Genomic DNA, 14078 nt, shown 5'->3' on the forward strand with positions numbered 1-14078 from the left:
AAAAGTACAAGTCATTGCTTTTTGTTCCACTGTAAATCAAATCACATACAATATTTCCACTGCAATAATAATGCATATGTATGAATTAGGTAGGTTTAATCTCTTTTAAAGTGGGCGTATCGTGTCAGATCATTCCGGCATCACTGAAACAAGTTAAGGTCTACGAAACAAGAGAAATTGTTGAGCTTCTCGTCCGCTGTAGGTACCTATCTTCAATCTTCTGTTTCTTATTTTTGTTATGACATACGTATATAACATTTGGAGCAGCGGAGCGACAGATTTGATGGAACGCACTGATCGGGGACTGGAGGCCCTCCCTCCTTCATCTCCTGGATATTGCAAGCTTTCATTTGATGAGAAGCTTGTGATAAGATTTACTGATTGTTCTTGGGGGCTTAATGAATCCGCTCCACTCACTGTCTTAACTCAGAATAAGCCAACTTCCCCACACAGGAAAAACAAAGACACACAAACACAACACCCCCAAAAGAGCAGGATTAAAAGCATATTTGTTTTTAAAGATATTATTACACATCACTTCTGTTGCCGCCCATTTAGGTATTTTCATGTTCGAGCGGAGACAAATGACTTCCACTGCCTCCATTATGAACGTCGTTATTTACATAAAAAGATCAGATCGGTGTCCTTGCAAAAATACAAGTATTTTCAGTCAAAAAGTGTCCCTTTTTTTTTTTTTTTTTTCTTCCTCTTCCAAGAAGCAAGTATAAATCTGTACAGTCTCCTCAGAGGGATTAGGCAGCACAGTGTGAACTGGTCCATCCATGCATGGGTAGGAAAACACTCGAGACCATTCATTGTGACCGTGGTTTCATCGCTCGCTGGAAGTAACTGCCAAAGAAGATGTATTGCTTTTGAGTCGGTCATAGACTCTCAACATTAAAACACATGGGGCGCTTCATCAGAGAGCTTGATGTCTGTGTGAGATGGCAGGTAGCCTGGCGAGGGAGAAGAAAAGGGAAGAGGGGAGAAAAAAAAGACAGAGGGAATTTTATGTAGCTATTTGCATGCGGGTGTATTTTTTTTACAGGCAAACACATTTGTCTTGGACGGGTCGATTGTTTAGCTGCGGGTAGAGGTAAATCAGCCGGAACCTCATAGATATTTCTTGATGAAAATGCTTTCACCACGCCGCCACTTCCTCGACGCACTAATTATTTTATTGGGTCAAATAATTCACGCAGACATTTCATCACTTTGGCTCGGACTTGATTGTGCTTCACTTACCTGTGAATACTAATACCTCACTATGTCAAAACTCGGGGTGGCAAATATATAAATGTACAGCAGGAAGAGTAATGACTGTATCCTGGCAACTCAGGGGATCACACAAAGAGGAGGAAGAGTTGCATCAGTGCCGAACACCAGATGAATATCAGATGTAGTTTCACAATAAAAGTTACAATAAAAAAAACTGGTTAACTTTTTGACTGTGCATCAAGGAGTTTTGCTTTTTAAGCACTGCCACACAAAGGAGATGCATTTATTCTTATTTCTTGTTTGTTTGATCTAAAAAAGGGAGCGTTTATGGCATATTACAATTGTGATTTTAGTCGAGGAACAAATGAAAAACACATTTACTGTGTTTAGATGGAGGTATAACACATGGGATATGGTCAAAATATGGCCTGCTAATTCACATTTATGAACTGCCATAGACTTTAACAACTGAAAGTGCTTGTTTTCTTTAAGTGAGATTTGGATTTGGAAATGTTTTATTGTTTATTACTAGTAACAATGTCCTAGTTAGGGTTCACATTTGTTTTGTCGACCTGGGCCCCAGAAAAAGATGTTTTAAGGAACAAATAGAGAATACATCTATCTATCTATCTATCTATCTATCTATCTATCTATCTATCTATCTATCTATCTATCTACCTATCTATCTATCTATCTATCTACCTACCTACCTACCTATCTACTGTACCTAATGAGAGGTAAGAAAGGTAGTCTGTTTCTCAGATATCTGTTCTTTACTTGAGTACTAAGTGGCGCTTTTCCATTAAACAGTTCTAGCACTACTAGGCTCGACTACTAGGCTCGACAACAGACTGTCGGCCACTGGTTGGTCAGAGGGTGTCGTCGCTGGAAGAGTCATGAGCGCGACGTCCGACACAAGAATCAAAGTGAACAGTGTCTACCTGTCGATCAGTCAAAAAGAGGAAATAAAAGAAATGTCTAAAATCTCAATATTTATCAGAGGAGTCTGGTGTATTTAGTGTCAGACGGAGTCTGTGCTCGGGTCATGTAGGAAGTACTGAACGATTCTGTGAACAAATCTTTTTAATGAACTGATTCTAATGATTCATAAGTCACTAGTTTGTGTGTTTGTCAACGTCACAACAGTTTCACACAGCCATGCTACGATGACCCGTTGAGGAGGAACGATGAAGTCATGGAAAACGACGTGTCTGATACCAGACTAGAACTACATAATGGAAAAGAACCATTAGTCTTTTTATTTTGCTCCCATATTTAAACCCAAATATCTTCACTTTCCAGTGCTTATATTCTCAAAACGCACAATATTTATAATGCATGCAAGGGGAATTATTGATTCTTTTTGTATTGCTCTCTGGACGGCGCCTTCGCCACATCAATACTGATTTCATCGTACATGAATGATAACACAATGTAGACGATGTAACAACACGGAGAGAGGGAAAGTCAACCCGTGGAGAGAGAAGGTGTCACCAGCAGCGACAGGGATGAAGAAACTGAGCCAAAGTTTTCCGACAACAACGTAACAGAGTCAGTGAAGCGAGACAGAAGATTTGTCCTATTTTTCTTTGCCTGGAATTCATTTAACTTTGTGGAGATATCAACAAATAGTGTGTATCACTGAAGTTTATGGAAAATCGTGAATAATAAACTGTTACAGGTCAAACATGGTGATTAAGTTCTTAAGTATATTTCTTCTTCAGACACTGGCTCAGTGTGTTGCAGACATGTAAAGAAATAACAATTTATCTTAAAATGTCAGCAAAATAAAGGTAAGAAAAGGTAGAACTGACCCTGAAAAGAATTTGCTCTTGTTTTGGTCCCTTTGTATCTAATTAAATGTCTCTTAAATGGTTACATTTAAAGGTCCATTGAGTAATCATTCATTTGGCAGAATTTAAAGATAATAGAGTACAATCACCTAATTGAATCTCAATTTGTTCTTTGCATGTGTGAAGTTACATCCTGTCGAAACAATTTATGGCAGTTTAAGGGCTTTTAAATACTACAAATACTTAAATAATGTTAGGGGGTTAGGGGTTGGTGTGTTCTTTAGTAACCATTGTCAAAGGTTACTAGAGGCGACAGGAAGTGGAACAAAAAGGGTTTCAGGTAGGTAGTGACAAGGTCTATGGAGACCAACCATGGTTTTACATTAGCACAGATAAATGTTTTAAGCACAGAAATAGAAACAACAAATAGTAAACGGTGTGTTAGTGTAGTTATTTTGTTAGTTTAGGTTTAAAGTCACGTTAAGTTCATGTCACTTTTGGTGTGGGTTTGAGTTTCACTGCCCCTTTTATTTTGGTAAATGTCATGTCTTCCTGTCTTGTAGTTTCCTCACTTGTAATTCCCTCATGCACTTCACCTGGTGATCCTTAAGTAACCACTCGCACCTGCCCTTGATTCCCTCTCTCCTATATAGTGTCCCCAGTTCCTTTGCCAGTGTGTCGTTTATGCTCCTAGAGTTCACGTCAGGTCACAAGTTTGTCAAGTCAAGTCTTGTTTGTTTTCCTTTCCTGTAAAGAAGTGATTTTTCTTTTCTTCTAGCTTAGTCTAGTTCAGATTTTTCCTTCTGTAAAGAAGTGATTTTTGTTTTTGTGTCTACCATCAAGAGTTAATTAAGACCCTTGAGCCATTCGTCCTGCCTCCTGTCTCGTGCAGTAGGGTCCAAGCAGTGTGTTCTCCATTCATAACAACCAATTAATACCATAAAAGAATAAAAAAATAACAATAAATAAAAGACAAGCTCAACTCCTATGAAAAGCCAAAGCCAATAAACAGGTTTTTAGCCTGTTTAGCCTGAATATAGTCAGACAGACTGTTCTACACTTCAGTGTCTGCCACTGAAAAGACTCTGTCCCCTCGAGTTTTAAAGCCTGGGGCGAGAAAACGTCCAGGAGATGCTGAGTTGCTGACCTCAGAGCTCTGACTGGAAGATGAAGGTCACAGTCGTAGAAGGTGGTGCGTTATTTTGCAAGGGTTTCAAAAATTTGGATCTGGACCCTGGAGGTGACAGAACAACAGTGTAGTGAAGCCCACGATGGACAAATCAAGTATTTTTTTTAGTTTTGATGCAAATTCGACGATATACATTTTACACATAGATAGCAATTATATTTCACCTGATACAGTATATATTAAATGTATGTTTTTATTTGTGTATAATCACTTTAAAATAAAAATCATTCGGTTGTTGGAGCCTTAGACCATGTGTCTACACCTTATTAGCCATAGACCTTTTTTATGTGTACTTTATGCATCCAGTATAAAATAAACATCTGATATTCTTGACACACACACACAGGATTTTGGGTTTAAATGAGACAAATTAATCAAATGAATACCTCTGCTGTGTGAGTTCAACTGTACGTCCACGTGTTCCAGCGAGGTCAGTTTGTCCCCCTCGGGATCCGAGCTGGCGATGGAGGCCACTGTCGGGATGACCTCTTGTTCTTTGTCGGGCTGCTCTGCTGTGTACGTGTGCATGCCGGGGAACTTCCTGTGATGAGTGGAGAGTGGAAAAAAATAAAAATAAAAAATAAAAAATAAAAAGGGCAAGTTAATGGAAACCTGCCAGGTCTGTTTCACTAATGTTTCCACTGGACCTAATGTGCGGTGGGCTATTTTTAACTGGTTCGGTTTGGGAGAGGATCACTTAAAAAGCTGGAGACTGGGGTGTTTTGCATTCCATTGGGCATCTGTCTCTCTCTCTCTCTCACACACACACACACTTTTCATATTGTTCACCTCAGTTTTCAATCAATTTTTCATTCCCACAGATCCAACGCCCCACACCCTCCCCTTCAACACACACACACGCCACCACCACGGCCAATTCTGCTTAAGAATAACATCTTGCATTTCTAATTTCAGATTCCCTCCCTTGTGGTTTTGTGACACAGCTGCTGCCGTGACATCTGAGTTGATTTCTTGATGTGGTAATTACTGAAAGTTAAGTAGTGTGTTTTTTTTTAACTTCATGATGACTAAAATTCTCCCAACTGCCGCGCGGAGTGAGCCCTCGCGGAGCCCGTGATTGGCGTGGGATTACCTGCAGCCGAGGATGCTATTTACTGTATGTCCCCCGCTGTATAATGTATGTGTTCTCGGGACTTATCTCCTCAACCTTTCCTGCCACTCTGCGGAGTCTGCCTCACCTTGAATGGCTGTGTTTAGCATTTTCCAAAAGGTCAGCCCTCACATTGTCAGATAGATGAATATTGATAACTGCAGGACCATGACACCCATTCAGCACTCTGGGAGAATTGATTAGGCTGTCATTCCCCGTAATATTCTGCAGATTGAGACAGAGGGGGGAATCGTCTTATTCCGCAAGCTATTATTGTGCTGCGGACGTCCATAACTCAGAGATATATGGAGTCTGAATACTTCGGGAAAAGTTTTAAGGAGTTCACCATTGAGGTGCTTGCTTGTAGATTATGGGGCCGAACTCTATACGGGGCCATTATGCAAATGAAATCCACCACAATCCACCCACACAAACACACACATACACAAATAAAACGGCAATACCATTATGTTGCTGTTGATATTGCCAATGATGTGCTTTCACACGTCCTGCCAAACAGTTTCCCCGCTCCCCTGTGTGGTTACAATACATTATTAGTAGTGCAAGAGCGACTGCGTTACCTTTTGAATGTATATATCATGAAGATGGCCAAGCCCATCAGTGCGCCCGAAACGAGCAGGATGACTGCGGTGCTGCTGTGGCCGCTCACACTGCTGTCCACAAGAGGAGCTTTGAGGGGGGGGGAGAAATGAGAGCACATACAGTACGTGATGTAATAATCCTATTATATAACAAAGGAGAATCAAAATTGGCTTGGTTCGCTGACAAAAACTCTTTTTTTGCATGATTTAGTGCACTCAATTTTACCAAGATACCAACATTCGCTCATTATGAATATTTCTCTACATCCTTTAGGTACATCCTCTTTACCTGCATGCATAGGGCTGGATAAAAATTACCAAAAAAATGAATAAAAAATAATACAAATCATACGTGTTGATACCAATAATTATCACGTTTAATGTCAAATAATCAATAATAATCAAAGAGTTAAGAGGTCCAGTGTGTGACATTTAAGCAGGTTTAATGTCAGATTTTGAATATAGCACCCATACGTATGTTTGTATAAGAATCTGTTCATCACAAAGCTGTCAAACTGTTCTACTGTGTCTACAGGGCCGACTTTTACGTTGTCTGGATAACAAACAATGCAAGACTGAACAGTCGGCTCCAAACTTGGCAGGTGACTTGCGACAGGCACCAGTGTGTTCAGTGCCAAATTTGAGGTTGTATGGATAAGAAATGGAAGAGAACATGTGCGGGCTACTGCACCAGTCCACAAGAATATCAGCTGTTTAAGACATTGCAGTAAAAAATATCATATAAATGATGAAAATGTTGGTCTAGATTCATATTGTGAACTTGGTCGCGATGATTTGTCTTCTTTAAAAAATTTGGGTCCCCATATGAAAAGTTTGGGAAGTATGAAACTAGTGACTCAATCAATCATATTCTTGGAATAAGGCTTTACAAAGGGCTACCATCTTGTGTCAACATGTTTTCCTGGTGTACAGGGAAAGACAGCGGTCAGCAGAGTGTATTAATAAACACACTGGACCTTGAATTGTAGCCAAAAAGAATGAAATGAAAACAAAAATATTGTTGTTGTTTTTTATATAAAAGTTCACAAAGGGCATTTGCAAAAAGGACAAAGCACAGAAACTATTTCCTCTGTCATCTTTGATCCTTTGACAAATTATTCTTCTGTAATTATGTGCATTTCCCATTGTTCAATCATATGGTACGAGAGTCGGCCCATTTCTCTAAAAGCCAATTTTAGATCTCAAGTCAACCTCAATGATGCAGCCTTCCATAACAACACACACGCTAACAACACTGTCCTTCATAATCCAGTCATGTTTTCAGTCGTAAATATGATGTTTTATCTTTAAGCAAACCACAGATCCATGATTTAATAAGATTAGTTCACTGTGTTTCTTCCTAAATCCTAATGAAGAAAATCTATCAAAATCAAATACGCGAAATAATCAAGTGTCTAATTGTATTAAGTGGTTAATTGTATTAGTGTGCCTTCATTTTATTTGCAATAACACTTATTTAAGTCAAGTTTAAGTAAATATTGACTGCATTTATAATCATTTAAAACAAAGTGGAGCATTACCACATTAGATACCATCAACATATGAACCACGTTTCTCTCATACATTTGTTTTTTATTTGAAATAACATAGAACAATCAAAAATAGAATGAGTAAATTGCAGCCTTTGAGTTTTGATTCTGATTTGAAAACGCAGCAGCGACTGTGACAAAAACAATATTTATTTATTGATCTATCAATTCTATAAAAAACAATCAAGCAAGTCCTAACACAATATACAATATTTAGAATTTGACTGGCACCATGTTGAGGTTTACAGCTACAAAACAACTGTCATTATCATCATTTTACAAAACTGTCATCATGTTCATTTAAATAAAAAATTGTGCTTAAGTACAGTAACGAAGTATTTATCCACTGTTTCTACTTCTACAGTTCTAGTACTACTCGACTCAGCTCTACTCGGTTTCAGTATCAGGTACGTCGCGTTCCATTACTTCATTATTTCGCCTCAACGTGGACGTTTTACATCCTGGATCCTCTCGTCAGCCACCAAACACAGGAACATCTCTGCCTTAACGTCGGACCACGGTGTATTTTTGCCGGACGGCAACACTGTTGCCGGTTTGAATCTTGTGTCGCTCATATGACTCGTCCAGTGTCGATCAATCAGTGGTCAGATCAGGTCACATTTGACCAGAACAGTTGCCAAAAAAAGCACCAGGTACCGGGTACTATCACTAATGGAAAAGCAAAAAAAAACAAAAAACTGAGTCGAGTGGAGCCAAGTTGTGCTAGAACTGCATAATGGAAAATGTCCACTTTTTATATAGGGTCTATAGCTGAAAAAAAGAGCTTAAAATAAAAGGGGACTTACTCCTGGTAAACTAAAGGTCAAATAAAATGACGATATAATGATAGTGAATTACTGTCCAGCCCTCATTTGCTTCTAGTCCCTTTTTTCTTCTGCTACTCCAGATTGGTAGAATTGCACACTCTCGCTCTAAAAACGGACTCTGTGCAGCACACTCACCTGGAGACAGCCGCGTGGCATATACGTTAACCTGCACCCCCGGCTTGAGTGTGAACTGAACGAGGTCCTGGTTCAGAGCACTTAGCAGAACCTGTGAAAGCTGTGAGGGGGAGTGACAGAGCAGAGGAAGCCTCCGTTAACAGCCGCCGCGCAGCAATATTCCACAGTCATCAATATTTCAGCCGCAGTCATTTCATCCAACAGCTTGAATTATGAATCGCAATTTTTTTTTTTCTGTCTAAAGAGGAGCAAATGTTGATGTGACACTCAAACCTGCTGCTGCAAAAAAAAATAAGAAAATAGAACATGATCAGGTCTAAAAGGGCATGTGCTGACAGTGTGGGAGTGACATTAAACTCCAAACTCCTATTTCTGTCACAACACATATGTGTGTGTGTACTCAGAGTATCAAGACTGCAGAAGTTGCATTGTAAATCAAAGTGCGTGCTAATAAAATAAAAAATTGCAGTTTTTAATTTTCCTCCCTCAGGGGCCTCGTGTTCGGGGCTGGGTTTTCTCGCCGAGATGAAGCAGTCATTTCACAAGCCACCAAAAATGCCTTTCCCTGAGCCCATTTGAGTCCTTAGCGATGCCTCACTAATTCCATCTTGCTCTTTCTAAAAAATCTTTCCACTGGTTAAAATTAGACCGCTCCACACAGTATGAATAATTACTTTTTGTTCTAGTGGCATATCAGGGTCAGTAAATCTATTACACATTTTAATAAGCCGCGCCGCGACGCACGCACACGTACACACACGTGTGTGGGCACATGCTCGCTCCCTCGCTCACTCCACGTTGCAAGTCATTCACAGGAGATGGGGGGGGAAGAGTGAAGTGAAGATTTATTACCCTATTGTCTGTGAGGTTCTGCCAGGTAATCACACAGGCTTTAGATAAATACATCTCTTTAATTCCCAATCCAGGGCCGCCTGCCCCAGTTTGTCTCCTTCCGCGACGCTGCCAATTATATGATGCATCAATGTAATTAAATACCTATTAACGTAGTTCAAGACTGACTATGAGCCGGCAAAATGATGTTTACTGGTGATACATGGAGGGACTCTCACCGTTATGATGAATAAATGAGCTTGTCGAGCTGCCCGCTTTGAAAAACAGCCCCTGCTAATTGCTTTGTTTACATATTGAGTGGCTTCTCTATAACATGGTACGACAGAGATTTTCGAGTTTTATTTTTGATTGTAATAAATAAAAACAATCGCGACGCACGGTGGCTTGGAATTGCTCAACTTTTCTTTTCACTTGAAGTTTGACACGAGTTCCTCAACGTCTTAAAAAGGTGACACAGAGCGAGGTGTTCATTTCTCTGATGGATGCTGCCTCAGTGCTCTCGCATGGAAAGACATTGCCCTCTGGTGTTGACACCGTGCATTACTCTTTATTATTACAACATTAGTATTGGGGGAATTAAAACACAGTGGGGAGGACGTTACACAAAGGAGACACAAAGTCGGTGCAATTGGGGAAAATGTGGGTTTGTTGATAGTTTGTATGGCACGTGAAGTAAAACCATAAGGAACAACTTGGAAAATTAAACTGTAGAGGTATGAATGGATGAATTTTCAGTTTGTTTTGTAAAAACAACGCCATTATGTTGCTATACGTCACACAAACCTTTTTCTCTAAAGCTTTATTTGCCAAGGTTTTAACCTGTTTTGTGTAATTATGAATTACTTATACAGTATCTTAATTTAAAATATATATAAATGGCTGCAATGACAGAGACGGACCATGATAACACTGGTTTAATGTACTGTAAATGTACAGTACATGTGTAAAAAGCTCAGGGAATCACCAGCTTTGTTGTTTTAACCCTTTAACACTTAAGTAACATATATTTAAAATAAAATTTGTTTGAGTTTTTGTCTCAATGTCCAAAAACAGGTCAAAAAAATGGAAAGTATGTACAGGCGCAAACGTGTTGCTCGGTGTTAAAGGGTTAATGTCGGTCAAATTAGGGTGTGGATTGGAATCATGTGACTGAATGTTGGTCAAATCAATGAGCTTAATTATTAAAAGAGCTTTTCATCACAGCAGGACAAACAATAATTATACTGTATGATCCTTAAAGCTTTGCTAAAAGAACAAATTCAATGGTCGTGGATAAGAAATCTGCATCATATATCATAAATATCATGTATAAAAACTCAAACTCTAATTAACAGTGGAACTATAGGCTATTCCTCTCTGTATTTGCACTTCATGGACCACACTGGTAGTTTTTTTTTGTATTTTTCACCCCAATTACAACTGAAATGTGCAGTCTTCATTACCGCTGACCTTTACCGAGGAATAATACAGCGTCTTACCTCCATAACAAAAAGCCATTGGCGTCCATTTATTTCACTTTGAGATGAGAAAACAATCTGCAGAGAATTTAAACTCGGGGGCCTGGACTTTGATCATCCATCACACAGCGACTTGTCTCATGTCTGCATTTGTTTCTGTCGGCGTTAACCTTAATGCTGCATGTCGACCCGAGAGCAGACTTTCCAAAAGCGGCGTTACCACGTGTCGATAGTGTAACTCGGACCATAAACGAACGCAGACGTGATCCTCATTGCGATGCATTTGCTGCACCCAAACGAGTCGATTTTCACAACCAGAGTGAAATGATAGAAACGAGAGAGAGGCAGTGGCCGCCTGCACGAGAGGGGGAAAGTGATTCAAGTGTTCACCAAAGAAATGTTCTCATAAAACAACTGTCAAGTTCATAAATTATGACTCGAAATTATATTTTGAAGCTCAACCTCTTGCCTAAGAGATTTTGAATCCGAGATATACATATAAAAACAGCAGTTAACAAAGTTTCTGAAGACAAGTGTGAGTATTTGCCCTCTTTCTTTGATTAAGATAACATGTTATATGATAATAAAAGTAACAAAAATAACAAAATAAGACAAGTTAAAAAAGGAATAAGACAAAGAAACAAGGTAGAAGATAAATTAAGACAATATGCAAGATAAGATACGATAACAAGGGAAAAACATGCAATATAAACATGAAAATAAACATACTGTGAGTGCTGTGGAAGCAACAAATACACAAGGGAAGATAAGTTAAAAGATAAGAAAAAAAGTAGGTAAAAAATGAAGAACATACAAATGTGCTCCTCTCCTCTAACAATTTTACTTTCATTATCCGATATTTCCTTTGCTTTGCATTTACTGCCATCTTATTTTGTACCTTTGTCATAACTTCCTGTTTTCTTTTGTATCCATGCTCGTGTCACGTTTCTTTCTGCTCCTCTGAACTTCCTCATGTTGCTCGTTTCTGGATGACCTTCACCTGTGTTAAATCACGCACACCTGTTCCTTGTTTTCAGCGCTTCATATATTCTTCACTCGGCTGCTCCGGTCGTCTTGTTTGTTCCTTGTGTTCTGTTTGTGGGGGTTGTTTTGGGTGTTTTGTTTTGTTTTTTTAAGCCTTCTGCTTATTGTCTTTGATCATTTGTGCTTGTGGGACTGCCTTGTGTTTCCTCAATCCTGCATTGCTTCATTAAATGTAGTTGTTGTTTTGTTTTTTTTACCTGCAATTTCACAGAAATATCCTCATTGAAGTGATATGTGGAAAAGCCACACATATACAAAGATGTGCATCAAGGAAGATGAATGAAGGTCATGAGGGTTTTGTAGGACTCAAAAAGTGGAATTTTAAAGTACTTTTCCTGCCATTTTAACGTCAACTTTGTTGGAGCGCTGAAGCCATGCCTTTTGACGTAGAGAAAATCCGTTTGATAACTTTTAATCGTTAACGTGTCTAGAACACAGCTTTGTTCAAATGTGTAGACGAGCCATTTTTGTTTTTACATAATGGCTGACTTCTGGGTGGGCGGAGCTAATGGAAGTACATTAGAGATTTGTGTGGAATCATGAGAGCAACAAGTGCACCAAGTTTGGTTAAAATCGGAACCACCCTGTGCGACTTAGACACTATGGAATATAAATATATATATATATTAAAAATGTATAAATTAAAAAATATATAAAAAAATATATAAAACGCAATTTTGGCCACTTTCTCTCACGTCCAAAATTCCCCCAAAAATCCTCAATAAACTTTGGAGTAAGCCAGACAAACTCACCAAATTTCGTCCAGATCTGACGATTTTTTTATCTGACCATGATCCGACTTCTGGGGGGTGGCGCTATTGAGCCCTGGGGCCATGAACGTGTACACACCCTATGCCACTATTGCATTTTTCACCAACCTGACCATCTGTGCCCGATTTCAAGAGTTTTCATGCACGTTAACCGCCTCAAAAATGATCGCAAAGGTCGGAGAAAAACAATAATCGCGCAAGTGCTCGGGCTCTAATAATGTATTGCTAAGTGTTACTTCGTACACTTGGAAGGCTACAAGCAGTAAAGGTATCATGAGCTGCAGAACAAATGTCAACTAAGCAAAGTGCTGCTACACCTTCAACCTTCAACACACAGTCTATAATATGAATTATATATCAAAGGATATAAATGTCTGGTAAAAGTAATCTCAGTCATTACACTTGAAAAATACTTGAAAAATATATAAATATGTATAAAAATCTGCTCAAAGGAACGTAACCCTTTGCACAGAGAGATGTTCAAACATCATTTTTAAAAAACGACGATACGACGCTCTAAAGTAAAGAACACCTTCTCCGGGGACGTTTCTCTCCAGTCTTTATGTCCTCGGCTCACTTTTTATGCGTTTAATTATCACAGGAGGAAAGAGAGGAAAAAAAAGAGAGCCCACATTGTGCCGAGCATCTGCCAGAGGCCGTTAAAAATGATTTGAGGAGACAGTACCTGATCCAGGTGCGCCCACTTTTCATGCACGGCTCCTCCGTCTCTCGACCTCTTCTCGGGCACGATGAAAATCTCCGCCGTGGTCGGTAAACCTGGAAGCACCGTGACGAGGAGCTGATCCTCGCTGATTCCCGTGACCTTTAATAAGAAAAACAAAACTTCATTTAACGGGTTTCGATTGGCACTGTTGTAGGTGTCATCGCCTCACTCTGGTGCTGAAATACGATTTTCTGGGGTCACTCGTATTAATGAGCTCCACATATCATTTCCTTTAGTGCCTGTCTCTGTCAGGATATGATGCGCGGATCAACTAAACACGCAAGTGCAATTTGACAGCCTTTGGAAAAGGCCGAGGCTTTTAGTGCATTACGCCATAACAAGGGGTCTGCTGTCAGTTTTCAGGTGTAAACCATGGTACAATCTGACAAGACAGAAGGTCAAAGTGAATGTTTCATACGGAGGGCGACTGCAGGATATATATATATAGAGAGAGAGCGCTCGGTGTCTTTGTTTTTACATAACCTGCAGCTTTTTTTTCTTTCTTTCTTTTTTTATACAAACCCACAGTGACCAAGAGGAAAATCAGATGCACTTAACTGCAGCGGCGCGGCTTTTACTTGAGGTTTTGGTGTTCTCTGGAGGCCACAGCGCTCAGCCTTTTAAAAGCAAAATGGCAGCTGCTCGTCAGACTGTGTTTGAAGGTTCTCAGCCATGCAGGGTCACTGTAACCCCAGGAGTGTGGACAGTGCACGGGCCTGAGTTTTCTTCAAGACGTTTCATCTCCCATTCAGGAGGCTGTCTTTAGTTCTGACTCTCCAGTGGGAAACTCCTAGTCATCCGTCTCG

The 14078-nt window shown here is 39.6% G+C and overlaps 1 protein-coding gene across 2 annotated transcripts in view; it reads right to left on the minus strand.

The window, feature by feature from the left end:
• Window positions 1-497: 497 nt before the first annotated feature.
• Window positions 498-14078, minus strand: part of LOC122781421 (VPS10 domain-containing receptor SorCS1-like) — a 74759-nt gene continuing 61178 nt past the window's right edge. The window contains exons 22-27 of one of the 2 annotated variants that reach the window (XM_044045053.1): window positions 13234-13371; window positions 8426-8525; window positions 5893-6001; window positions 4587-4741; window positions 4159-4245; window positions 901-956 (exon numbers count right to left, since the gene is read on the minus strand). In XM_044045053.1, coding sequence (XP_043900988.1) covers window positions 4160-4245; window positions 4587-4741; window positions 5893-6001; window positions 8426-8525; window positions 13234-13371 — 588 coding nt within the window. In that variant the 3' untranslated portion in view covers window positions 901-956; window position 4159. Of the gene's footprint in view, window positions 957-4158; window positions 4246-4586; window positions 4742-5892; window positions 6002-8425; window positions 8526-13233; window positions 13372-14078 lie in introns of both variants that reach the window. The other variant, XM_044045052.1, reaches the window with a different exon arrangement.

The sequence above is a fragment of the Solea senegalensis genome, linkage group LG15 (assembly GCF_019176455.1).
Source record: "Solea senegalensis isolate Sse05_10M linkage group LG15, IFAPA_SoseM_1, whole genome shotgun sequence".
NCBI classification, from domain to species: Eukaryota; Metazoa; Chordata; class Actinopteri; order Pleuronectiformes; family Soleidae; genus Solea; species Solea senegalensis.